A 27,009-nucleotide genomic window follows, 5' to 3' on the forward strand; every position below is an offset into this window, starting at 1 on the left:
TTCACCTCTAAACAGCCTTTCTCTGTCTCTCGAGCCCACATCTGTGTTTATAGCCGCGCCGTGGCGTCTAATTTTGGCCAATTATGGCCAATTACCTGATTGAGGGGGATCGACAAAAGGAAACGTTTTTATTCCTGGCAAGCGCTGGGCATTTATAGCCACCCCCCCACCCACCCTTACCCGCCCCCCATTCCCGAATCCCTCCGGTTCTCCCTAAAATCCCCCCAAAAGCCACCGGCACAAAGCCGTGCAGCATCGCCGGGGTTTGGGGGAGCCAGGGGAGTGTTTTAGCCGGTGCCAGCGGGGGACACTGTTGGACAATATTGCGCTTTTTCGACTGGAAAAAGCTTTGACTCCTTCAACGCTGGCTCCCAGCGGGGCTGGATCCTGCCCGGTCGCATCTCTTTGGATCAGGCCTTGGGTTTGGGCAGTGCGGGAATTAGCGGGGGAAAAAAATTAATTGGGGCTGGTTTTGCTCCGGGTATGGGAAGCGAGGAGCTCCTAGATGTGCTCCTCACATAGTGGGGCTGATCCTGACCCAGGAAAGCGAGTTTAAACCCTTCTCGAAGGGTTTTTGGGGGAGGACGGTGATCCCGCTGCCGGGATAATCCCTCCTCTCCTCATCTCCCACGGGAAGAGGGGATGGAGCACCCCTGGGGAGAAGCGGGGAGCGTCTCCCCAGCGCCGCCCGCGAGCTCCCAACCCAAATCGCATCAAATCGAGCGAACAAAACCCATCTCAGCCAGCACCTGCTTCCCCTTCCACCTCTTCTCCTCGGGTTATTCGCATCCCACAGCCTTCCCACCGCCCCCAAATCAGCCCTTTCATACGGCTGCATCCCCCACATCGCCCCACCTGGAGCGAGAAACAAAAGCCGCTTGTCCTGACGGATAACCAGACCTCGCCGTTATCTGAACCGCAGGCTGGATTTCTAGAAAAAAACTCCTTTTTTTTTCTTTTTCCCCCCCAAATATGAATGAGGGTAATTCAACTGGATTGAAAACTCCAGCGGACGCACCCTTGGGGCAGCCCGTAGCAGCGGAGGGGGGGGTCCCAAAGCTGTTTTGTAGGATGCAGTGGCCGTATCCTGACACACCCCCCCGGGATGGATGGGTTTCGTTTTCAGGGAGGAAGAGGAAGGTTCGTGCTGCCTCGGTGTCCAAGGAGCCGCAGGGGTGGCTGTGGAAGGACGCCGGGGCTGTCACATCCTTCGCTGGGGTCAATGGCATCCGCAGCCACGAGGGCAGGGAGACTGGCCGGTGTGTCCCTTGGGAAATAGGGCCCAGGTTTGGTTTTCCTGGAGGAAAAAAAATGGAAAAAAAAGGGAAAAAATGCGGGAAAAAATGAAAAAAAAAAGGGGGGGAAATGGACCATATGGGGAAAAATGGGGAAAATGGGGGAAAAAAATGGGGGGAAATGGGCAAAATGGGGGAAAAATGGTGGGGAAAAAAAAGGAAAAAAATGGGGAAAAGGGGAAAAAAATGGGGCAAAAGGCATCCCTCTCTTTCTCGTGGCAGCGAAACTCGGAAAGGGGCTTCATGTTGTCACCACCCCCCGACGCTGCCACCCTCCCTCGCCCCAAACACCCAAGGGCAGAAGCGAGAAAATAAAAATCCATCAGGCTTGGTCCTTGCCTTGTAAGGGGTGGATTTCATATTTGGGGGGGCACCGCTGCGCAAAGCAGGGGGGTTGTTTCCCTCTTTCCCCCCCCTGCCCCGGCCGGTGGTGCTGGCAGGGTACCGCAGCCCACCCGCCCGATAGCATCTTTCAATTAACCGGGAAGAAAAGCCGAGCCGTAATCTCGGAGCCTCCTCCGCAGCCAGATGTGACCTGCTTTTCCCAGGACGTTGGACTTGATGTCTCTTGGGGACATGGGAACAAGGCTGGGGGGTGGGTTACAGCCCCCTCTCCGGCTCCGCCGCACCCCATTTTGGGGCCAAGGGATTTTTGGGGAGGGGTTTGCCCTCTCCGGGAGCTTTCTGCCAAGCCTCTGACTCACGCCACCAGCCAGTTTTAATGAGACTCGATGAAGATTAAGCTTTAATTCCTGCTCCTTATCAGCTTCCCCTCGTACCCTCCAGCAAATGACAACTGGGAGCCGCCAGGCTCTGTGTCACCACCCGGCTGGCGGGGACGAAAGGTGACCGTGATGCTGGTTGGGGACCTCGGCGGAGGCTCTGCCTCCGTTGCCAGGAGTGGGGGTGTCCTCCCACCTTGGGAGGGTGGGAAATAAATGGAGACCCCCCCTGCCCAGTTTGTTCCCCCCCCAAAAAAAGTGGCCCGAAATGCTGCTGGAGCAACACAGGGATTGCAAAGCCACCATCACTGAGGTCTTCCTCGCCTCTGAGCATGCCAATGTGGGGGAGTCTGGGTGCTGCTCCAGCACGGAGGGACCTCAGGGCCACCAAGGGTAGCACCAGACTTCACGTCCCCATCCTGCTCCTCCCCGTCACCTCCATCTCATCCCCTCACTGGCTTATAAACCCGGTGCCATGCAGCACTGGGACCCGCTCCCAAGGACCACAGGGATGTCAGATCCCTTTTCCCAGTGGGATGAGGGCAAGGGGGGGATCAGGAGGACCAACCCTCCTGTTTGCAGGTGGCCCTGGGGACACCGGGGGCTAAATCTCCAGCAATCAGCAGGGAAGCGCATGGCCTTGGTCATGTCACTTAACCACCGCCTGCCACCGATGTTGGCAAAGCAGATGGGACGTGGGGGGTTCTTCGGGAATTGGCTTTGCTGCCCTGTGCCGGGTGGGCTCAGATCCCACCAATCCCTGCTGGCAGCGATGGCTGAACCCTCCCAAGATAGGGACAGGGGTGGCAGCATCCCAAAAACGGCCAGGAGGGGAAACGGGAGCAGGACATCCTCGCCCGGCTCCGGTGATGCTCAGATAAGGAGTGTCCTGCTCAGGGGGACAGCTGGGGACGTGCTGCCCCGCCACGTCCACCTGCTAAAATAAGCCCCATCCGGGACTCGTGCCATGAGATAGCCCGGAAAAAAATCGAGCTGGGACACGCCGGCTCAGTTTTGGGGGTAAGGAGGCAGCCGGGCTCCTTTCCCAAAAGGCTAATTTTGGCAGGGAGACTGGGAACATGCAGCTCTGGGGCGGGGTGAGGGGGGACGGGCTGAGAACGGGCACATTTCGGTGCAGGCGGAGGGTTCGGCGGTGGCAGTGCCGTCCCGGCTTGACGGGTTTTCTCTCTCCCGCGCCGCAGCCGCTGCCGGTGCCGCCATGAGGGCTGTGCTCTGGGACCTGCTGCTGCTCTGCCTCTTCGCCCGGGTGCGGGGCGACTGCCGGGGGGACTGTCTGCACTGCGACCGCCACCTCTACCGGGACAGCTTTGACGTCCTCGTAAGTCCCTCTGCCTGCTGGCTTGTCCCCCGCCTCGCTACGGGCAGCACCCATGAGGGTAGCACCTAATTTGCCTCCAACACTGGATGGGAAAAGCCATTAAATAGTGTTTGGGGGGGGTTTCCAGCCCCTAATCCTTTCTTTTCGTCTCGGCTGCCCCACTACAGGCAGCACCCATGGGTGCTGTGCCAGCTGCATCCCCCCCTAGACTGGGTGGGCACCCACCTCCCTCTGCTGGGGTTGGGGTTTGGGGTCGGGAGGGGGGGGCTGTGGCTGCTGGTCGGTGCCAAACCTTGAGGGGAAGGTGCCACTGCCGTCACTGTCCCTCCTCCTTGGGCACCCCCCCCACCAGGGACAAGGTGGTCCTGAGGGAAGATGCAGACCCCAAACTGGCTGCTGGGAGTGGTGGGGACAAGGCTGGGATGGCCCAAGGAGGGTCCTAAGACCCCAAATATCCCCAGCTTTCCCGCCCCTCGTGGCTTGCAGCATCGCTGTCCCCACCTACGCCAACGCCGCAACCCCGCAGACCCCCACCCCATCCTCCAAGGAGCCACCCAAATCCCCCTCTGAGCCCCATCAGGATGGGACCAGCTCTGACAATGGCCAGCGAGCTGGGGTGTTTTGGGGGAACCGGGCATCGGGCACCCTACAGTCCTTCTCAGCCTCTTAATTTGCCTCCAACACTGGATGGGAAAAGCCATTAAATAGTGTTTTTGGGGGTTTTCCAGCCCCTAATCCTTTCTTTTCCCCTCTGCTGAGCCGTGGCCGTGCCCTGGCTGGCAGCATTTCTTTCCCTCCCGTTCCCCCTCAGCCCCCAGGGGATTATCCATCACCTCCCCCCTGCCCGCTCATGACGACAAATCACGGCGGGTTGTGACGTCCACCTGAAAGGAGCCGGCAGCTCAGGAAACCCCCAGGGCTGTAACATACCCCCCCAAAAAAAAACAGGGGGGACCAGAGACTTCCACAGCTCCGTGGAGATGCTGGAGCCACCCCGGTGCCACCTCCTTGCTGGCAAAGCCCTCTGCAATCTCACGTCACTGCCACCAAGTTTTGGGGCGCGATTGCCCTGTATTTGCCCCAAAATGTTGTTTTGGAGCCTGAAGGCACCAGCATTTCTGCAGGGTCCACCCACACCTTCCGGCCTGGTCCTGCTTCTGGGCTGTATTTTGCTCTGTCTTCCCAGCCAGCAAGGTGGGGAGGAGATGGGATGGTCGGTGGCTAATGGGTCCCGTGCAAGGTTGTATCTCAAAACAAGAGTGGTTTGAACCAGGAGCGGAGGAACCCGGGGTCTTTCAAGGCTCAGCTTCAGCTGGAAGAGGCATCACGGTGGGATTTGCTACAACCCTCCACCATTTCCAAAGCAACGGGCAAGGAAGTCCCATCAGTGACGTGGCTGGTCCGTCCTTCAGAGGTAGAAACGGGAGATCCCCTCGAAGTCACAGGCATGCCTGCACCAGCATCGCAGCTGCCAGGGCAGGACAGGGACCAGCTGATGGAGCTGGTCTTCAAGATGTGGATGAGTCACCTACATCCTGGTCCCCAGAGTCATCTAGAGGTGGAGCAAACCCACGGTAGCACCGTTAATGTCAACTGAAGATGGGGAGGAGCTTCCCCAGGTAGTTTCAGCACTGGACGTGGAGGAGAATCGGCTGGTGTTTGTTGAGGACTCCCAAAACCCTGCGAGCAGAAGCCATTTCCATGTGAATTAAGACCACAGCACGATGGCCGAGGACCCTGGGATGTTCGTGGGGCTCTTTCGTGGATGAGTGCTAGAACCACTGGTGGTCTTCCGCCTGATGCCTGGGGTCATTCCTCTTGAAGCCTGTTAGCTGGTGCTCATCAGAGCTGTTACCTGCATGTGATCCACCGCCTTTCATCTCCAACGCACTGTCAGGACACTGTCCGTCAGCTGTAGACCCTGCCAAAGACTTGGAGATCCCAGGGCAGGATCTCGGCTCAGCGCAGGATGCCCTCGGTGTCTCCACAAGGAGCCTCGTGGGTGTCCCAGCCTACAAGACCCTCTTCGCCACCTCACTTTGGGACAACTATTTTTCTTCTGTCTTTTTGTCTGAAGAGCCTGGCTGCCCTCGGGGGTGGAAACAGCCAATCGCTGCAGAGCCACGTGCTTGAGCTGCAGCCCTGAGACACCACGCTGGGACTTGCAGCGCCTCTCACCTGGCGAAGTTGAGGGACTCATGGTGAAGAGGGTCTTCGCAAGGGTTGTGGTCTTGCAGATATCCTGTAGCAACGAGATGTGCCAACGTGCTTCAGTGTGGGGTCCCCAAGCTGGTGTTAAGCATTTAAAAGAGATGAAGATGATGCTGGGATGGAGACACTCCAAGGCAAGAGAAGACAACCCTTCCCTTCTGGGACCTCCAGTTCTGGTTTCTTCGGATGTTTATTTAGTTTGGTTCTTCTATGATATTCTCCTGGATGGTTTCTGCTGGGTGCTGGGGGTACCAGCCCACTCAGGGCTATTGCCCCACAGCGGTGCCAGGTCTGCCTCCTGCCTTGGTGGATGAGGCCTCTTGGAAAGGGCTGAGACACAAATGTGGTGGGATGCACCCCCGGGTGCTGAGGAAGCCCAACGGCACCTCTCGATGAGGCTGCTCTTGGTGGCCTTTGAAGGGATGTGGTGATCAGGGTGGGGTGTGTGTTCCGGGGGGCTGGGAGGAGGGAGATGTCACACCTGGCTTTGAGGAAGGTGTGAAGGAGGATCTGGGAAGCTATGGGCTGGTCAACCTCACCTCAGTCCTTGGGGAGGTGGTGGAGCACGTCATCCCGCAAAGCATTTCCAAATGATGAAGGAGGTCATTGGGAGCAGCCAGCACGGATTTATGAAGGAGAAATGGTTCTTGACCAACCTGAGAGGGTGACAACCAGCTTGTCTTGACTTTCATCAGGCTTTGACGTTGTCTGCCATGGAGACAGGCTGCTGAAGTACAGGGTAGATAAATGGACAGCGAGGTGGGCTGAAACCTGAAGGACCTTGACATCTTCATTAATGACCGGGATGACACGGCAGATGCACCCTCAGCAATTAGCAGATGACGCAGAGTTGGGAGGCATGGATGGTAGACCAGAGGGTCATGCTGCCACCAAGAGGAACCTTGCCAGGCTGGAGAAATGGGCTGGTAGGAACCTCATGAAGTGCAAAAAGGTGAAGAGCAAAGTCCTGCCCCTGGGGAGGAACAACCCCAGGCACCAGGACGTGCCATGGGCGCACGACAGAGGTCACTTCCCACCTCCGCCGTCCCGTGACTCAGTGATTTTTTGGGCCCAGCTGAAGGACCCAGCAGTGTGGAGCGTGGGGTGGTGGGATGGGAGCACGGACATCAACAGGGAAGTGATGAGCATGTCCAGCTGGTCTAGCGAGGGTTGGGAGAGGGATGCTGAGCAGCTGCCATGGCCCCCCAGCATCTCCACCACCACCTCTGGGAGTCCAGGAATGTGTTTTGGGAGGGGATACCTCACAGAACCAGGCCAGGCAAGGGCTGACGAGCTGCCGGCACCTTTCCATCGGTGCCTTCCGACGTGTTGTGTCGCTGGACGGGCTCGAAGTGGGGGGCTGCCCAAGCACCCGGCATTTGGGGTACACCACCGGTCCCAGGGGGACCAAAACCCACCCGACGCCCATCCCCGTGTCTCCCGCGCAGGTCTGCATCCTGGAGTGTGAAGGCGAAGCCGTGCCGCGGGCCACCTGGGAGCTGTGCGCCGCCGCCGCCGGCCGAGCCGCCCCACGGCCCCGCGACCTCCAGGACGCTGGCGATCCCTGGTACGGCGCGGTGCCGGCGGTGCCGGCGGTGCCGGCGAGCCCGCTGCAGGTAAGCGAGCTGCTGCGGCGCCGGGAAATCGAAGACGAAGGCGTCGAACCGGCGCCGGGCGCCTTCCCGCAGCCACCCGAGGACATTTCCCGACGGCTCGGCGGTTTCCCGCGGGGGACGCGCGGCTCGTGGCCGACGCCGACGGCCAGGGGGGTGCAGAAGCGATACGGGGGCTTCATCGGGGTCCGCAAGTCGGCGAGGAAGTGGAACAACCAGAAGAGGTTTAGCGAGTTCCTGAAGCAGTACCTGGGCATGTCGCCCCGCTCCAGTGAGTACGACATTGCCGGCGGCATCAGCGAGCACAACGAGATCTAACGGAGCCCCGCGCCGCCCGGCGAGGTCCGCCATGGCCAAAAAAGTCAACCCTCTACCCCTCCACACCGCATGTCCATAGGTGCAAATTAAAAACCAAAAAAAAAGGGGGGCAGAACCCAAAAAAATTCGGAAAAAGGCTTGAAAATTGCCAAACGGGAGACCGGGGAGGGATGCCGAGGGCGGCCGTCGGCATCTCGGGGTGCGGAGGGCGATCGGGGAAAGGCCCTTCGCCATCAGCTTCCCCCCACCCCGCGGGGAGGGTGGGCCGAAGGGTTTTGTCTTCGGCGCCAAGGAGGGCTGGAGGATGGTTCAGCCCCCGCAAAAAGCAGAACAAACAAAAAAAAAAAAAAAGAAGAAAAAACAACCCCACAATCAAAATAAATGAAGAAAATTTTAAAAATAACAAAGTAAATATTTGGAAAAATTCCAACAAATTTTTAAAATAAAAGGATTGAAGTTAATTTTTAAAACTGTAATGAAATAAACGTTAAAAATGGAAATAAAATTTAAAAATGGAAATAAAACACGTTTTAAAAAATGGAAATAAATTTTAAACATAAATTGAATTTTTAAAATGCAAATAAACTAAGTATTAAACTAAACTAAAATCGATTAAAATAAATTAAAGTAACGCAGAACCTTCTCCTTTTTGAAATGAAATAACTCCTTCCCCAAACGCTCCAGCTTCACATCGCCAAATCGAGCAGCGGGTTAATCCGGCTCCCCGGGGACCACCGTCCCCCAGCCCCACTGCTGGGATGCTCGGAGCCCCCAGCCCCTCTACCCTGCAGCTGCCGAGACCGCCCACCCCCAACCTCCCCCAAATTGTAAATTTGGGACAATTTTAAAAATTTTTTCCCCCTTTTTCTTTTTTGGTTCTTTTTCCTTTTTTTTTTTTCCCCCCTGCCCCGGGTGACATCTCCCTAAATTCGGGGATGCCCCCCCCAGCCCTGCAGGCCCTGGGAGAGAGCCCCCCGCTCCCTCCGCTCTCGGCTCAGCTGCTTTTTTTTTTTTTTCCTTCTTTTTTTCTTTTTTTTTTTTTTTTCTCTTTATTTTCTTCTTTTTTTCTTTCTTTTCTCTATTTTTTTTTTTATTTTTATTTTTTATAGCGTTCCGGCACCGCATCCCAGCACCTTCCGCCAGGCACAGGCAAAATTAACCCTGCTCCTGTCCACCCCAGCAGCCTCCATCCTCTCTCTGACGGACCCCAAAGCGCTTCAGACTCGCACGCGTTCAGAAATCACTTTGCTCTTCACTCACTAAGCCAGATTTAAACCAAGACCCGACGAATTTCGGCCGGCGATGGGAGCGAGATGCCGCGGGGAGCGGGGGGAAAAGGACCGCAGCGGGGAGCGGGTGGAAATTTAAACAGAATAAGAAAAAAAAAGGGGTTTTTTGCAAAAAAAATTGGATTTTGGTTTTTTTTTTTAATGTTTTTGCGTTGTGAACAAGCCACCTTGGATCCAGCGGAGTATCAGCCCCCACGCCACACTCCCAGTGCCTTCCCTGGCAGTGCTCAGCACCCCCCAGCCGGGGCTTTCGGCTTCCCGCAGGATTTCTTTCCAGTTTTTCTGATGGGGGATGCTGAGGGGTCATGTCCCACCCCTCGGGCCCGATCCCGAAGGCCACCATGGTGGGAACCGGGTCCCAGCGCCCAAAAACCACCTGGAAATGTTGATTTTTAAATGGTTTTCCCTCCCTTTTTTTCCGATTCTTTTTTTCCCCTGAAGCTTCGTGAAGCCCCCGGGGTTGACTTCTTTGCTCAGCAATACAATCCGCGCGCGTGTTGTCGTGGCGTGTCCCCCCCGTCCCCCGCCCCCCGGCATGCATCGCGTCCCAGTCCCCGCACCGGGATGCGGGTTTTTTTCTTGGGTTCGTTGGGGTTTTTTTTGGGGGGGCGCTCTCAGGAGGATCATCAGAGCCAGTTGATTCTCCTGCCTAATTTGCTACCCCAAAAAAAAAAAAGCATATTCCCGGGAGCGACTTCACCCGGGTCTCACCCGCAGCGCTGCCCTTCGCTGTTTGTAAAAAAAAAAAAATAAATAATAATAATATAATAACCCCTACGGGAAAAAAAAAAAAAAAGAAAAAAAAAAATTCCAAGATCTTGTTCTTTTTAATTGTTTCATACAAAGATTTCTCCATTAAACTTGTACATAGCAAAAGGATTAATAAATTAGTTTACTGTTTCTACGATATTATTGCGACTGGCAACCGTCACTTGGGTCAACGCTTGCAGAGCAGGTCCCTGCTGCCCCCTGCCATGGGGGGATCAAATCGCCTGCTCAGCTGGGGAATAGTTTGGGTTTAGGGGGAAAAAAAGGGAGATTTTTGTAAATTGGCATCATTTCTGGAGCAGGGGCTTTTTAGACGGTAGAAAACCTCCTTCACGTGGGGGTCGGTCCTGTTGCACGTAGAATCACAGACTGGTTTGGGTGGGAAGGGACCTTGAAGACCATCCAGTTCCAACCCCCTGCCCTGGGCAGGGACACCTCCCACCAGACCAGTTGCTCCCAGCCCCATCCAGCCTGGCCTTGAGCCCTGCCAGGGAGGGGGCAGCCACAGCTCCTCTGGGCAGCCTGTGCCAGGGTCTCGCCACCCTCACAGGGAAGAATTTCTTCCTAAGATCTCATCTAAATCTCCCCCTTTTGGTTCAAAACCATTACCCCTCACCCTATCTCTCCCCTCCCTGATCCAGAGTCCCTCCCCACCTCTCCTGCAGCCCCTTTCAGCACTGGAAGCCGCTCTAAGGTCTCCCCGGAGCCTTCTCCTCTCCAGGCTGAACGCCCCCACCTCTCTCAGCCTGTCCTCACAGGGAGCTGCTCCAGCCCCCTCAGCATCTTCGTGGCCTCCTCTGGACCCACTCGAGCAGGTCCGTGTCTGTCTTGTGCTGGTGCCCCCAGAGCTGGACGCAGCCCTGCAGGGGGGTCTCACCAGAGCGGAGCAGAGGGGCAGAATCCCCTCCCTCGCCCTGCTGCCCACGCTGCTCTGGGTGCAGCCCAGGAAATTTGGGGGTTCACCTCTCTCAGGAACCCCTGGATTTGGAGAGAGGAGCAGCAGCGCCGCCCAAGTGCTCTTTTCAGCATTGCCATGGGAACAGAGGGGTAGGGACGCTTCAGTGGCCATGCCACGGGCCAGCCCCAGAGGCCCCAGTTTGCAAACTGGGTTAACGCTGGGCTCCAGGTGCGGAACCAGCTCCGGGCACAGCCGTGATTTGTGCTGCTTCTTTTTTTTGGCCAGCGGTTGGCAATTAAAAAATTAATTGGGGGAAGACTTTGGCCAGTGGGTTTGCTTTGCCAGCGGGGACCGGAGCTCCCCGGGCTCAGCCGCAGCCCCGCAGAATGGGCAGGAATCGCATCAATTTGGTGGTCCCGGGATGCAGTTTTTAACAGGGTGAGTTTTTCCCCCTGCCCCGTCTCCTTCCCCACGCAGGGGAGGCAGCGCTCCCCTCCGCACCCCCGTTCAGCCCCAGCCCCTTCCCCCTCTCCTCTCCCCCCCCTTTTTTTTTTTTTTCCTTTTTTAGTTCCTCTTTCTCGTGTATTAAAAAAAAAAAAAAAAAAGGCAAAATTACCCAGATTTTTTTTGCACCACAAGGCAACTTCTCAGCTCTACGTTCCCCTCGCAGCAAGGGAGGGCTCCAGGCCACAAGATCTTGCCAAGTCCCCCGTGGCAGGACACCGATTAAAAACCCGCTGGTATTAACTTCTCCCTGCAGCTTCTGGGTTAAAAACTTGATGAATTCGGGTTTTTTTTTTGGGGGAAAAAAAAACAACAAAGATGGGCAGGCGAGGGAGGGAGAGGCGCTGCCACCGCGGCTGCCAGCGCCGGGCAGACACTGCTATCTAGTGGTGCCAGGAGCGGCTGTGCCGAGGGCGGGGGGGGAAACAGCGGCAGAAAGTGCCACCCCTGCCCTAGCGGGGGACACGGGGAGGGTCCCTGAGGGACACCGGGGGGGGGGCCCTGGGGGACAGGGAGGCACCCCCACCCCACGGGCTACAAGGACAAGGCAGAGCCAGCGAGCTATCGGGCAACTTTTCTTTTTTATTTCTTATAAAATATATTTCATATCGCTGCTGTAAAAATTACATTTCACATTTTTCTTTTTTTAACTTTTTTTTTTCCCCTCTTTTTTTTTTTTTTTTTTTTTTTAAACAATAAAAATAATACTTGGAAGACAGCTGAGAAAAGCTCCAACAAGACAGAAAATTCACTTAATACATCGTCCCCGGGGTGGCCGGTGGCCCCACGGGGGCACGGCCACAGCGACAAGTGTCCCCAACCCCTTCGCTCCCCACCCCGCCGCCGCGCCTCCACCGATGGCAACGGGGCGACGCCAGGGCGGGGGGGGGGGGTCACCCTGCGCTAAACCGCCTCGCTTGGGGGTCCGGCTCCCCGCCACGAGCAGTGGGGTGAGCACAGCGTCCCGGCTGGAGAGGGGGGAGCAGCCTCCCGTTAATTAGTGCCCAATTAAGAGGTTCCTATATACATACATACGCATGCGCCGGGGCGAGCCGGACGGACGAGGGAAAACTCTCCCAGCTGGATTTACAGGTCGGGGTTACCCGCGGTTGGGGCCGCAGAGGAGTTTTCTCGAGATCAGTGAGACTCAAGTGTCGGGAGGAAAAGTCCGACGGTCGGGAGGTGGCTGGAAGCGAGTTAACAAAATAATAGGAAAGGGAAATATAGGGAAAGCAACCAAAAAATTGAAAAATATACATCCAGTGCCAACCAACCCGATAGACACGGTGGAAGCCTGCTGTCATTTCTGCAAAAACATGAGGTTTTTCTCTTTTTAAAGTGTAAAAACGCCAAAATACTCCCAAACCAGAAGGGGAAAAAAACCAACCAAACCAACCAGACCAAAAAAAAACAAACCCAGCCTGCACCAGTTTCTCCATTAAAAAAACCCAAACCAGACCATGAGCACAAGGGACAACTTTGTCCGGTTAAGTCCGTACCGCAAGCGGCCTCGGGAACGCGGCCGTAGGCACATCCCGCCCCCTGAAAATCGTAGGTGACCCCCCGCGAGGTGACCCCCACCGGCTGCCGGGCCGTAAGTGCTCCACGTGCTGCGGGAGGAGGCGGCGCTGCACGGGCAAGGGGCAGCAGCCCCCCAAATTTGCGGAGGGGTGTCCCGCCAGCCCCCTCCCCTTCTCACCTGAGGACGCTGCACGCCTGCTCGTTCCAAAGCTACTGCCACCTTTTTTTTTTTTGTTTTCTTCCTTTTTATATACTTTTTTGGTAAAAAAAAAAAGCAAAAAAGTTATTTTGCGCTTTATTTTGTGGACACACGAGCTCCCGCCAGGGAAATACCCAATCTCCGAGGCAGCTCTGCGCTGCGGAGGGCTGGGGGTGTCCGATGCTACACCCCACGATTAGGGGAGGTGTGTGTGTGGGGGGGATACGAACCCCCCCACCCCAGGGCCGGGGTGACGCCGCGCCCCGATGGCTTGGTTCGACGTTTCCTGAGCGACTGAGCCGGCAGCTGAGCCGTGTCCGACCAGTGCCGGCGCGGAGCCGGCTCTGCCCGACGCCATTTGAGCGGAACGGGCGTAAAAAAAAAAACACCCAAAAGGGCATAAAAAGCAAGAAATAACATCTCTAGTCCTGCCTGGGTCTCTCGGAGTCGTGGGGGCAAAGGCACAAGGTCTGAGGGAAGCACGAATCCACCCTTTGTTTTGTTTTCCTTTTCCTTCCGTGCTCTGGGCGCTGCTTCCAGCCCTGTTTTTTTTAAAAGTTATTAAAAAAATTAAAAACGCAACGAAGCGCTACGGGGGACATCCCAGAGAGCCACCAGCACCCCCGGCATCACCAAAACCCTGCCCACACCCTGGCATCACGGGGCCCTTCCCCAAAAGGACGAACACGCCGAGCTCCGCGGGACGGGTAACGCCACCGCCGCCACCTCGGCCGTTGAAATGCTGGAGGTCAGACAGCGGCAAAGGCGTGGGGGCTTCTTTCTTTTTTTTAACTTAAAAACCCTATTTTTGAGCAGTGCAACGGCGCCACCAGGCAATTCATGATTACCGGGGCTGTGGATGCTGAGCCTCAGTGCAGGGTCCGGGCGGAAGCCGCGCGCAGGGGTGGCTTGTGGCTTGATGGTTTATCAAAAAAGCAGCGCAAAAAAATAAAGACAAATCCCAACGGTCGCCTGCCCCAGTGAGGGGGGAAAGCTGACGGGGCGATGCTGGTGTCGGCGGGACAGCCACGATGGCAGCGGGTTGGGTGGGGGAAATGGGTATTTTGGAGGGTGGGAGTCAGAAAAGCGACTCCCACCAGGCTCGGTGGGATTCAAAAGCCAATATCGAAGGGTTTTGCTGAATTTGGGCCACGCGGTGATGTTAAGGGAAAGCCCTTCCCAGTTCTCCCAGCTGCCTTTACTGGTGGAATCATTAATCAAAAATAAAAAATAAAAAAAATTGCTCAAAAAGTTTTGGAAGACACGGCGAGAGCCACCACGCAGCTTTTTCACGGAGCTAAGCAGACTTACAAAACCTAAAATGAGAAGGAACACCAGGTTTTTGCCTTAAAAATTCTCATCGTTTTCCTGATTGAAGGGTTTTGGGTGGGGTTTGGGTTTGTTTTTCCCCCCCCCCCAAAACACCTCCAAAACCAACGTGCTGGAACCGACCGGAGGCATGTGCAGGCTCGAGGTACCGGTGTGACATGACCCGAGCGAAGACCGTATCCATGCGCGGAGAGAAACCTCCGACTCCTGCCCCGCTCGCGGCAGCCCACCAGCATTTCCTCGAAGCTGCGACCGCCGCCGACCCCCTCCCTCGAAGGGCCCGAGGGGTTTACACTTTCCAGGTAGTCAAAGCGCAGGGGGAGCCGCCCCAGCGCCTCACGCCAGCCACGCTGAGAAGGTTCGGGAGGTTTTTAGGGCTGATCTGGGAAATGCAGGAAGCTCTTTGGTCCCCAGATCGCCTACGGTCTCCCCCCAAACGCCGAGGAACCGGCTCCTTTCCCTCCCAGCCCCAGCGTGTCACGTACAAAGGGAGATATTCTTCAGGGTTTTTTTTTTTTTTTAAAAAAAAAAAAAAAAAAAAAGGAAAAAGTTGGAAAAAGTTTTTTAAAAAAGGAGCGAACCCAGCAGATGTACAATATACAGGAGGAGGAATTTACACGCAGCTCTGGAGGTGTCTTCTGGGGTCACAGGAGGTACCTCCAAGGTCCCTGGTTGCAGCAGTGAGGGACTCCGGTGCTCCCCGGGCAGGAGCAGGGGAGGGACGCGGCACCGCGGTGCTGCGCTCAGTCCAGGAAGCGCTGGCAGGCTTTTTTCCACCGGCAGGCCGTGCACCACTGGTCCCGGTGCTCGATGCCGTACACCTTGCGGCACTTTTTGGCTTCGCCGCGGACTTTCCTGCAAGAAGAGGGAAAAGAAGCAGCAACGTTCACCCACTCGCGGCAGAACTTCGGTCACGGATCTAACGGAACGGCCCTGTAACCGTGGCTGAGCATCGCTCCGCTGCGCCTCAGCGGGGAGGCAGGAGGCCTCCACCTGTGCTCCCTTCGGGACCCTCACCTGGTGCCGATGGCCACCCTGGGGGGCGAGGCGACGATCAGGTGGGACTTGAGCATCGGCGTCGGTGGCTGGGGTTCGCTGAAGCTGAGCGACCGGCTCCGCACCTGCGGGGAACCGGGGTGTCAAAGGGCAGGCGGGAGGACGCAGTCCCCACTCCTGCCGTGGCCCCCCGGGCGTTGGAAGGGGACAGTGGGACACACGGGTGTGCCCCCCGACCCACAAATGTGGGGTGGAGGAATGGGGAGTGAGAAAGCAGAGGGGAGATCGCCTCAGCTCCTAGTCCCAAAAGGGTGAACGGGGAAACGCGCGCGGGACTCACCGGTGACAGGGACGGGAGAGTCGAGGTGGCAGTGGCCCAGCTGATGCTGGTGAAGATGTGGGGGGACACCGGAATTTGGATCGAGGGCAACGCCTGAGGGGCAAAAGAGGGGGCAGCATTAGCCCCTGGCAGCCCCCCCCCATTCCCACATGCCGCCCCACAACCATTCACCTCCCAGCCTGGAGCACCCGTAAACTGGGAGCACCGGGGGTGGGATGGAAACCCCCACGCAACCTCTCCTCCAGCACCGGGCCCGGCTAACAGGGGGTGCTCAGCTAACAAGGGGCACGGCGCACACGCTCTGTCACCCTTCACCGGGACACAGCAGCTTCTTCGCTCCTGCGACCGCTTTCGGTGGCAACACCCACCCCAGTCGATATGTCTATACATTTTTGCACCTATTTACGGAGGTTTTCTGCTTTTACACGACGTCACACCCATTCCCTGCGCTGGGAACGGATCAACACGCACCTTACGGATCTACACACCCTGCCCCTGCACTAACTTGCAGCTCCAGAACAGCGCTCCGCTCTCAAGCAGCCCCCTGGGACAAGGGCCACTGGCCCAGGGTGCCCACGGGGCCACCGCTCCAGGTCCCCAGGTTTCCCCATGCCTCAAAAGCCCGCGCCGCGGTGCAGTGGAGACGTGCAGGATCTGGTGCGGCTGCATTCCAGCCCCGCATTATCTGCCGGCAGCAGGGTGTGTTGCATACCAGCACGGGGTGACTGGAGGGGGGCAGAGGCCGGCAGGTCCTCCACCCCTCAAGCCCAGGAACAGCCACGGCAGAAGCACACGAGCCCCTTAACCAGGCATTAACGAAGCCGGTTGCTCAAGGGGCTGAAGGGCAGCCAGGCAGGGACGGCGACACACCGGCACCAAAGCCTCTCCGGGCTGCAGCGGGGGCCACAGAAACCTCCCTGCCCCAGCGGGGACTTGCTGAGCGAAGCAGGTCACGACCTGCCCCTTCGGCAAGGTGTCAAGAGGTGGCCCGTCCTCGGGAGGCGCCGCCAGCTCACCTGGTAGGCGTGATCAGCCTGGATGTGCCAGAAGGAGCTGGGGGCAGACTGGCTCAGGGCGCTGCTGGCCAGGGCGGGCTCCAGTGCCGGCTGCTCCACCAGTAGAGCCTCCGGCTTCGCCAGGGCTTGCTGGATGATGATGGGGGCGGATGCAGACGTGGGGCTGGTAGCGGCGGCCGCCTCCGGCGCCGGCTCTTCCTTCACCTGCACTTCGGTGTAGTAGAAATCCTCCTCCCGCTTCCGCTGGTCGGAGTCTGCGCTGTCCCTGCCAGGGAGGAAAGGGGGGGCAGCGGTGAAGAGGCAGCCCCCGTTTTCAGCAGGGTGAGCGGCCCCCTGCTTCCCCGGGGGGACAGTGATCTCGCCCTCCCGGGTAGAGCAGCTCCGCTCTCGGGCTCCGAAGCATCACGTCGTCTGCAATCAGCAACGGCCGCTGCCTCTGCCACAGCGCTTCGCGCTTCCAAGGAAGATCAATATCTCTTCCAGGGCCTTTAAAACCGTTGGCACATTGACCGGGCGCCACTGAAAATCCCCCGCTCGTTTCTAATCGAGTTCATTTAGCACAGCTGCCACTGAAGCCCTGCGGTTCACCCAGCGGGAAACAGCCTCTGCAGGGTTTTTATTTTCCCAGTGCGTTCCGCCGGCACTGGATGGCAGTCCAGCGCTGCCCACGGCACCCGGCCTTTCTGTCCTCGCCCTTCCCGGAGCATTCGCGTTCACCAGGGAGGAGGAGAAAAATACATAGCGGAAAACACGGCCGAAAGCACAAAAAAAATTGAGGTCGGGGTGAGAAGGGCAACGGGGCCACAGGAGGAGGGCAGAGCAAAGCTGATCCCCACGCCCTCACCGCTCTGTATTTTGGGGGGAATTCGCAGGAGATCAGGACAAAGCAAACTGCCAAAGGGGTGGCTGCCACCGGGCTGGTATGTGGGTGCTTGTGCCAGCTTTGGTGGTCGGGAAAGGATGGAGGAGGTGAAATCTTCGCCTTACCCAAGGTGCTGGGTCTTGACGTGCCGCTTGATGCCGACGATGGAGCGCAGGACCTTGCCGCAGCTCGGCCACAGGCACTTGTACATCACCTTCACCGAGTTCTGGTGGAGAGACAGCCCGTGTCACCCCCTGCTCGGTGACAGCCTCCCCTCCACGGGACGCTGGCTCAGCTCGAGCCACCCCGCTGGTGCTGGGACCACCCCCCCATGGCAGCAGTACCTTTCTCTTGCGTGGAGCGGGTTCGTCGAGGAGAAAGGGGTCGGAGTCGGTCTCGAAGCCGTCGTCCACCTGGGGGGAGCTCAGGGCCTCGCTGGAGTATTTGGGGCTGCCGGCGGGGTGGGGGGGTGAAGGGGTGGAGATGTCGCTGCCCCCACTCCAGTGCCCGCTGGTGGTGCTGCTGCCGCTGTCCGAGACGTCACCGCTCTCCTTCCAAGGATCGCACGCTGCCCGGGAGGCTGCAAGGAAGGGACACGTGCTGCCACCATCAGCTCAGGCCCAACTGAACGTCCCAAGGGAGAGACCAGCCCTGAGGCTGGATAACCCGCAACAACCGTTTCCCCTAATTTATTTTTTTTTAAAAGACTTGGCAAGGCAAAGCCTTTGCACCTTTGCTCAGCTCCAGCTCCCAGTTATTGGTCGTTTATCCCTCTTTTTTCCCCTCCCCATCCTCCTTGGCACCGGTGCAACCCCGCAGGCACAGCCGGCACACGGCGAGCAGCCAGCGCCGGGGCACGCACATTTCCCACGGCTCCGGGCGGCTATTTTTATCCCTCCGGCTGCATTTGACTCCCGGGGAATGAAACCACCTCTAAAAAAAGAAGCGACCGGGTGGTGCTCCCCAGCCCGGGACTCCTGTGCGGGGCTCCCCGGCCCCCTGGGATGGCTGCGGAGAGCAGGGTTACCCCCATGGTGCTGCCAGGGGCGTCCCAGTTTGCTCGGCCCCAACCGGTGCCAGCACCCAGGGGGCTCCGCCACCACCCTGGTGCCGCTCCCTGGCCACCGCCAGCCCAGCACAGTCCCTGTGTTCTGGCAGCTATTTGGCACCCGGCAAAGCCCTTCAGCCACGAGCAAGAGCCCTGGCGCTGGGATGCCAAGGGCACGGCGCATTTCTCCACATCTCCCGTTTCAGATGGTTTTTGGTTTGTAGGTACATACGTATATTTTTGAACGCACACTCACAGGGGATGCTGCTCTCGCCGGCGGGAGGGCTCTGCACCACAGGGCTGCAGGAGAGGCTCGTCAGCACCATGGCTGCCACCATCTCGTCCATCTCCACCGCGGCGTCGGCTTTCCTGCGCCACAAAGGGAGAGATGTGAAACACGCGGAGCAAAAAGCAGAGAAACAGCCCGGGGTACAACCCAGGGAGGCACTGGGCACCCAAAAGGCAAGCACAACCTGCAGCAGCAGCGCAGGTTCACCCCCATCCACCTCCCCCCATAGACTTGGGAGTCATTTTTAAGTCACCGGGGAGGATGTTTTCTCCCCATTTGGAGGAAAAAAAAATATCCAAAATCCCCTTAATCCTAAATTTAACCATCCTCTGGGTAATCTCGTGTTGGAAAGGAGGATATATCCCCGGCATCACCGCTCACTCTGTGTCACGGTCCACTCAGTGGACTCGTGATGCTCTGTTGGTGTAAAACCAAGCACAAATGCTGCCAGAGCCACCAAGAGCCCCTGTCCCGCGCGGGTGAGACGCCACCAGCCAAAGGCACGAACCTCTTGGGTACGTCGATATTGCTGGACACGGATCTCTGCAGCACCTCGGCAGGGCCGGGACCACCGGCTGCGGGCAGGGCCGGGGGCTGGAGCCCGGCCGGCTGCACGTCCTGCACCCTCCAGCACGCCTGCAAGCCCTGCTCCGGCAGCAGCACCTTCACCTTGTCGCTCAGGGGGTTGTGCTGCTCCACGAGGCCGGCGCAATCCTGCCCGTTGTAGGTGACGAGGACCTGAAAATAGCACGAGGAGTGGTTTGTCGGTGCCATCTGCTGCCCCCCCCGTGCCGGGGGGATGTCCTGCAGGATCCCCCCCTCCTCCTCCTCCTGCAGCAGAGGGGCTTCAGGATGAAGGCAGAGCCTGTCCTGAAGGGCTTGGGCGTCGACTGCTGGCACAGCAAACCAAAGGGGTGGCCAGGGTTTATCCCATCCCCACCACCAAGAGACCTGCTCTGCCTGGGCACAAGCTCTCCGACTCTGGCAGCCCCAAGCTGAGGGATTTCCTGAGGCAGTATCAGCCGCCTCTCTGAGTGTCAGGACTTTGGGTGGACTTTTCTCCAACGAATTTGTCTGCTTCGGCTTTGTTCTCCTGCCATCCCGCTGCAAGGACTCCCACAGTTATTACACACCCTGGCAAACTACGTAGATAAAAGGTTTAAAAGCCGGAGGGGGGGCGGGGGAACAGAGGTTTCCTGGGTGAAGTGATGCTGAATTCACACCTTGGCTCCTCCAGTCCCGGCTCCTTCGGGCAGGGGAAGGAGAGGTGTAAACCTCACCTCCTCCTTCACAGAGTCCCAAACTCCTTCTGTGGGGCAGTTTTCCACCACTACCACCCCTAAGCCTATTTCTGTTCATGGAAATGTATCTGTGTCAAAAGACGCTACATGTGTCTCGGGCTATTTATAGGAACAGGAACATCTCTTTCTGGAAGCGCCACGGGTGTCCTACCAAGGAGCCCACACAGGACGGACACGTGCACCCAAACCCTGACCGGGGAGGAGCCTGCGAGACCACCTCAGGTGGGAGACCTCGGGCAGAAACACTGGGGTGGAAAAAGCCACCACCCACGGTGTGACCAGGGTTAAGGGGATCAGTGCAAAGATCGGGACACAGAGGACCTGACCCCGCTTTCCGAAAACAAGGAGTAAGGCTTCCCCGTGAACCATGCGGGCCGTCCCCTAAACCACGCATGGATGAGGAGCCAACATCTCCTTTGGCTTCGTGCAGCCACCGGCACAGGTCCCGGCTGTTGCTGGGAGGTGAAGGCACCCCATGACTATTTTTACACTGGTCCCAGCAGCAAAGCAAGCAAAATCCTCCACGGCAGAGCACGTAGGAGAAAATAACTCTCGCTGTCCTGTGGTTAACAAACACGGGGCAGGAGGAGCCAGAAAACCCAACAGGGCCCTTATTTACACGCCATTTCCCAAGCTCTGCCCAGAGGAGGCTGCAGTTCTGCAGGTAGCAGCCAAGAAACAGGCTCTACATCAGCAGCTCACGGCTCCCCTCGGACAGTGCTGCTTGGCCAGGCATTAACAGGAACCGCTCCGCTGGGATCGAGAAGAAGTGCTGTTCCCTGCCCCAGGCAGCATCCTGGCCAAGGCACGGCCCTCCTAAGCACCAGGAGCCCGGGGCACAAGAAATGGCAGGGTCCAGCAGAACTAGATGTCCCTTCTGGATGAGCCATCACACCTCACTCTTCCCTAAGAGCTTCTTCACCACCGACATCCACCCCGTTGACCCACAACCCATGCAGCAAAAAGCCGCTGCAGACGGAGCTCTGAGGCTCACCGCCACCCTGGCTAAGCTGGGAGGCTCCTTGCCACTTCCCTTCAGATGTAAACGTGGGTTATGGGGAGACAGGACAACTTCATAGAAGAGAAGTCCAGTGGGAGTCACTAAATGTACAGAAACCACCTCCCTTCACCTCAGACAGCGGGGGAAAGCTGGAGGGAAGTGTCAGGTCTTCTCTGGAGACCCACTTTTGGCTAGGATTGGAGACATCTCCCGGGGGAGATGGATCTCCGCTGGAGCCAGAATGGTCCAAACCCACCAGGCACGGCCACGTGCACCAACGCCAACACCCGTTAACGGCTCGTGGTAATTAGAAATCCTCACTGCACTTTACATTAGGAGCTTTCTCCCATCCCACCAGCCAAGGACACCAAGAGCTTCCTTACGTACTTGCTGCCCGGTGCAGGGCTGCCGGTGGCTGGGGCTAGGGAACCCGGGCGCCTGGCTGCTGTCCTCCGCCGACGGCGCGCAGGCTCCGTCCTCTCGCGGCGCCCCGCGGGCAGACGCCCCGCCGAGGTCGGTCTGCAGACCAGAGATCTGGGTGCCCACCAGCACCCCGTCAGCCAAGGCGCTGGGGGCAGAGACCCGGGTGCCTAGCAGGGAGCGCTTCCCCAGACGCCTGGACAGCACACTCGCCATCTCGGACACGCTGCGGAAGAGAAAGACACGGGGATGTTACCTCTGGCGCAGGACCGTGACGTTCAACCGGTGTCTTCCCCCCACTCACCGCCACTCTGGGAGCCAAGAAAGCAGCTCTCCAGCATCCCCAGGCACCGAGACCCCTCGGGGACATGGGAACATCGATGTGCCTGAGCAACCCCCACCCTGCAGCTCTTTACTGTCATTTCTAAACCCCTCTGGGAAAAAAAAAAAAAAAAAAAAAAAAAGGATGAGCCAGCCCAAAGGAAACCCCGTGGACGCAGCCAGGGCAGCCCTGGGAGCCCACGTCCCCTTCTTGAGCTGCCACCAGCGCGTGCTCCCGAGGCCGCTGCGGCTCCTCCCGCCCGTCACGCTGAAACCCGCCGTCGGCGCTCTTCAACCTTGACCTCTAGACTTGGGCCCGTGCCCAGCGCAGCCCTGCAACGCCCCTGCCCGCGCCCTGGCAGGGGAGGAAAGCTCTCCAGCAGCAAAAAGCCAGCGCCCCTTCTCAGCCGGCACCCCAACGCTCCCCTTTTCGGGAGCTCTCGTGCTTTTGGGAGGTTTCTCCAAGCCTGCAGCTCATGCCCAGCCCTCCCACGGTCGGTGTGGCAAAAAAATGGGAGCACTCTCCTGCCCTGCTTTGCTAGAAAAGGAAGAATTTGGAGCACTTTTATCCTGAACTGTTCTCTGTAACTATCTTTAACATATTTTTGCCGCCCGAACAGCTCCCCTTCCCTCTGACATAAGTTTTCCTCATGTTGGTGTAGCTCTGCTAGCAAGCCTACCCAAGAGAGTGGCTTGCCTGGCTCATTTCTTCGGGTCTGTACATTTTACCGCTGTTTTAAAAGAAACAAGTGTTTACAAGTTTCCTTAAAAGCAAGGGACACCCAGGCATGGGGACAGATGATGCACCCAGCCCTGCTAAACCCGATGGCTCCAGCAGCACGTTTTGTCCTCCTCCACCCCGTCCTCATCCCAATGCCCCTCTGAGGAGCGTGGGAAGCGAGGATGCCGGATGGTAACGGCGCCCAGGGTTTGGGAGGAGGAAGAGGCTTGGTGCAGACCCGTGAGTCGGGGCGCACCGAAAAAGCCACGTGCTTTTGCACTGCCAACAAACCTGTCACCTTTGTCACCCTGCCTGGGCTTGGCAGCGAGCACCACCCGGCCAGCCGGGGGCTGTGGGTGTTTGGGTTGGAGCGTAACCTGGGCCACGGAGAGCCCGAGTCCGAGGAGCTGCTGCCTGTGCAAGAGGGAGGATTGATTAGAGCTGCCAGACCCTCCCCTCCTCGTGCAGGGTCGTGACAGCGTTTTAACGGCAGATGCCACGTTCTTCTGGGGTTTTTAGATCGCAGCACCGTCTCGCACACTATCTCGGGTGGGAAAAGTTTCCTGAAGAAGGGAAGGGGAGCTCGCTGCTCCTCTCAACCTCCAATCACCCCCGGAAGGGTTACTCCAAACCACGTCCCGCTTCAAAGGACGCCCAAGATTTACAAGCGGTTTTATGAATAACTGTACGCACTCAGCTGGCTTTGTCCTCCCCTGAAATCCCGCCGTCCCCGAGTAGAAAATTAACAGCTATTTAGAAGCGATAAAGAACAGAGCAGGAAAAGCTGGATAGGGCACAAAACAGACAGAGGTGTGCCAGGGCTGCCCGTCCCACAGCGCACGGGGACTTCGCCGCCGTCGCCGCCTTCCCTCCGGAGCAGGATCAAAGAGGCCGCGGCGGCTGGCCAAGCAGAGCCGCTCCCCCGGCTTCCCTCTCCTCTCACCCTGAGGAACACGTCATACAGGCATCACAGGGGGATGCTCTGGAGCTCACTCCGTCCGATACCGTCTTTTTTTCTGAAAAAAACCCACTTTTTCTGATGAACACAGACGACCTGGCCAAGCAGCTCTGCTCCCACATCTCCTACGTACCCATATGAGACTTTCTCATCCAAAAGGAGACCGAAAGGGCTGGGCAACACACACCCACACGGTGCTTTGCCTCAAATCCCAGAGCGAAACTGCAGCGAAGCCCCTCCACCTCACCACAGGAATTAACCACCAGACCCTGTTTCCTCCCACGTCACCTTAAAACCGATATCCCAGGGCACCGGGATTTGTGACCTGCCCCTCTGAGGGGTGACATCGGTGCCGCCACAGCACAGAGAACGGGGCTGAATCGCCGCCGCCTCCCCGACGGTCGGCGCACGCCGGTTTTAAGGCAGTGCTTGGCCGGTGGCCAGGTACGGGGAGGGCAGCGCCGAAGGTGGGAGGCTGCTTCACATTTCCTTCGGGCTTTCATTTCGCCTTCCCTTTCCTTCCCCCTCTGGGCCGGGGAGGGGAGCAAGACAAGAGGAGAGAGGCACGATTGCAACCGGGGGGGGGGGGGGCGGGGGGAAGGAAAACCCTCCCAAAAGCCAGTTGTCGGAGTCACGTCTGCTTCCAGCAGATCCTTGAATGCTGGATCCCATTTGGATGCTCAGTCCACAGCCAAGGGTGACACACCAACGCCGAAAAATCCTTCCCCACCGTGCCCCAAAAACACAAAGCAAGAAGAGGAGCAAGGAGGAGCCGGGAGGCCACGCTGCCGCCGCGAGCCCTCCCAGCTGTTAGCAATCACGCGCCGCAGGGGTCAGAGCCGGCACAGATCCCAAATTATTTCTTGCTTCAATGCCGGGCGTGTATTTTGGCCGGCGTTTTTCCAGCTCTCGACGGGGAAAAAACGTCAGCCCTTCTGCCTACCGGCGTTGCCGCCGCTGCCGGCGGAGAGAAGCCCGGGTGGAGTTTTTGGGAAAGCAGATTTGAGAAAGCCCGGGTGGAGGTTTTGGGAAACCTTTTGGGGAAGGTCGGGGGGCCGTGGCAAAGCCAGGAGGGTGCCCCAGCGCTCAGCCTGGCTGCTGTTTGTGTGGGGTCTGCCAGGAGAAAGGCAGCTCCTGCGCCCGTGGTGCTGCACAAACCAGGACCACCGGCAGAAATCCCCTCCCCAGCGAATGTGCGATTGCAGCAAAACGCACAACCTGTTTTTTCCTTGTTTTTTTTTAAGGAATAAATGCCGGTAGATTCCCTCAAATCCTGCCACAGACCACCGTGCCACGCATCAGCAACCCGGACTGCAAAGTTCACCCTATAAGAAATCCCAAACGCCACAATAACTGGGAATAAACCCCAGGTTTTTGGTCCTCTCTCCCAGCCTGCTGTTTCCAAAAAGCCCCTTCTCATCCCAAAACGTGCCGAAGCCCTTTACAAACCGCACTCTGGCCCCGCGCCTGTCAGCACACGTGACCGGGAAACAAGATATCCGCACAGAGCGGTTTGCAAAGTTTGGGCCTTTATTAAAAAAAAAAAAAAAAAAGGAGCAACAAGGATCTACTGCCCCCAGGACGGAGCCAAACCCACCCACGACCCAACCCTCTCGGACAATAATACAAAACAGGCGCTTTCCCGCAGAGTTTCCTCCCAATCTCGCCTCAGTGCTCACAGCTTGGGTTATGCCCGTGGACGTGTCACCGCGGGGCTGCACCGCATCCCCACCGGCAGCGCCGGGAAGGGCTCCCCAACCCTGGCCCACACCAGTGTTCGCCTCTGCCAGGCGATTCCAAAGGGAAACACTGTCGGAGGATGCCTGTCTGCCTAAAAAACATGTTTTTTGGTGCAGGCAGGAATGCCCGCGCAGGCAGAGCGACTTCCCCAGGCATCGGCGGGCCGGTGCGTGCCAGCAACGAGGGCAGCCAGGAAGGAAAAGGGCGGGAGTTTGGTGCTTTCTGGGAGCGGTGCCGGCAGAGCGTGACTTGAAGCCGTCATGCGGGTACCGGGACGAGAGCGCAGCAGGAGCCAGGGCACGCATGGCATGCGTGTGTGCGTCCGTGTGCATGCGTGTGCAGGGCCCGCGGCCGTGCGGGCAGGCAGGGCACGTGGGGAAGATGGCAGGGCCGGAGGCAGGGGGGGAGGAGGAGGCGTGTGCCCGGGCCTGCCGCGAAGAGCGGCACCGGGCAGGGCACGTGTGCGCGGGGCGGGGGACACGCACGGGGAGTCGGGGGGGGGGGGACGACGACACACACGCACACATGCACCGGGCAAGCCAGGGGGCGGGGCATGCACCGGGAAGGGGGGGCATGCACCGGGCACAGGCCCCGGTTGGGCGGGACACGCACGGGAAGGGGGGGGGGGGGGGGGAATTACAACGCGGGGGGGGTGCACGCACCGGGCAGAGGGCATGCACCGGGGGGAAGGGTGCATGTACCGGGCGGAAGGGTGCATGTACCGGGCGGGGTGGGGGACACGACACACGGACACCGGGTAGGGGTGTGCATGCACCGGGCAGGCCACGGGGGTTGGGGGCACGACTCGGGGGAAGGGGTACGCCAGAGACGCGGAGAGGGACGCGGAGGGGGCGGGGGGGGCAGAGCCGACTGCGCCCCCCGTTCCCCGGGAGGGTGGGTCGCACGGCGGGGGAGCGGGCCCGGCGCGGCTCGGCGCTTACCTCCGGCGCGGCTCCCGCCTGCTCCCGCCTTCCCCCGCCCTCCTCCTCCTCCTCCTCCCCCGCCGCAGCTTGTTTTGAAATCCCCGTCCCCGCCGCAGCCGGCTCACGTACGCGGCGGCCCCGGGCTGGAGCCCCGCCGGGCGGGGCGGGGAGGAGCCGGGGCCCGGGGAGGCGCGGCCCGGCCGGGCGGGAACCACCGCTCCCGCGCGCGCGATTTTTTTTATTATTATTATTTTGGCTTTCCCCCCCCCTCCCCGCCTTTTTTTTTTTTTTTTTTTTTTTAATTCTCTTCCCGGCGATGCCAGGAGGGAAACCGGGCGGGGGATGCCCGGTGCCGCCGCCCCGCTACTCACAGCGTCCGGGGAACCCTGCTCCGCGCCTCGCCGCCGGCCGGGTTAAAGCTCCCGGGGCCGGGCTGGTGTAAACAACCTCCCCACATGCTCGGCCCCTTCCTGCGCATTGGTTCCACGGCTCCCTTTAAATGCACGCCCCCGCCGCCCAACCCCAACCCCGGCCCCGCCGGGCTCCGCCGCCGCGCCGCCCCGGTCCGGCCCGGGGGATGCCGGCGCTCCACGGAGGAGGAGGAGGAGGGGGGAATAAAGCAGGCAGGAGGGTGGGCGCATCCCTCCGGGTTCTCCCCTCCAAGCTGGGCCAGCTCCCGGAGGGCAGGGGGAGGAAGGCCCTGGGCTCCTCGCAACCCCCCGGAGCTCGGCTGTTTACCCAAGCGAGCCGCGGAGGGGCGGGGGGGGTTAGAAGCAGCCGGCCTGGCAGCGCTCATGCGATTTCTTTTTGCTTACTAAGCTGTATTGGCTCGAAAAGCGCTTTTTCAAAAATATTTGAAGTTTTATCCACCGGGGCTTTTCACGTCCGCAGGGCCGGGGCTCCCCCCGCACCCTCCTGCCCAAGGGCCGGGGCTCCCCATCGCCCCATTGTCCTTCCCCCCCCCCCCGCCCCCCCCGCTCCCCGCCGATGCCATTTAACGGGCCCTACCGCTAATTCCTCTTAATTTCGAGGGGACATTACGATGATCCCGACTCGAGTCCCGGCCAC

General features: G+C 58.8%; 2 protein-coding genes across 2 annotated transcripts; one reads left to right on the forward strand and one right to left on the reverse strand.

Moving 5' to 3' along the window:
- The first annotated feature begins 3,236 nt into the window (after positions 1-3,236).
- PNOC (prepronociceptin) lies at positions 3,237-8,657 on the forward strand. Its single transcript, XM_086461704.1, has 3 exons — positions 3,237-3,356; positions 7,016-7,451; positions 8,608-8,657. Exons 1-3 carry the CDS (start codon positions 3,237-3,239, stop codon positions 8,655-8,657), a joined length of 606 nt encoding a protein of 201 aa, XP_086317830.1.
- A 6,021-nt stretch (positions 8,658-14,678) lies between these two features.
- ZNF395 (zinc finger protein 395) lies at positions 14,679-26,419 on the reverse strand. Its single transcript, XM_086461705.1, has 10 exons — positions 26,313-26,419; positions 21,246-21,504; positions 19,066-19,295; positions 18,525-18,637; positions 17,565-17,800; positions 17,346-17,446; positions 16,359-16,623; positions 15,343-15,435; positions 15,024-15,127; positions 14,679-14,861 (listed from the first exon to the last, which is right to left on the reverse strand). Exons 1-10 carry the CDS (start codon positions 26,417-26,419, stop codon positions 14,750-14,752), a joined length of 1,620 nt encoding a protein of 539 aa, XP_086317831.1. The 3' UTR covers positions 14,679-14,749.
- Positions 26,420-27,009: the final 590 nt, after the last annotated feature.

This window comes from Leptosomus discolor, chromosome 2 (assembly GCF_034619465.1).
Source record: "Leptosomus discolor isolate bLepDis1 chromosome 2, bLepDis1.hap2, whole genome shotgun sequence".
Classification (NCBI taxonomy): Eukaryota; Metazoa; Chordata; class Aves; order Leptosomiformes; family Leptosomidae; genus Leptosomus; species Leptosomus discolor.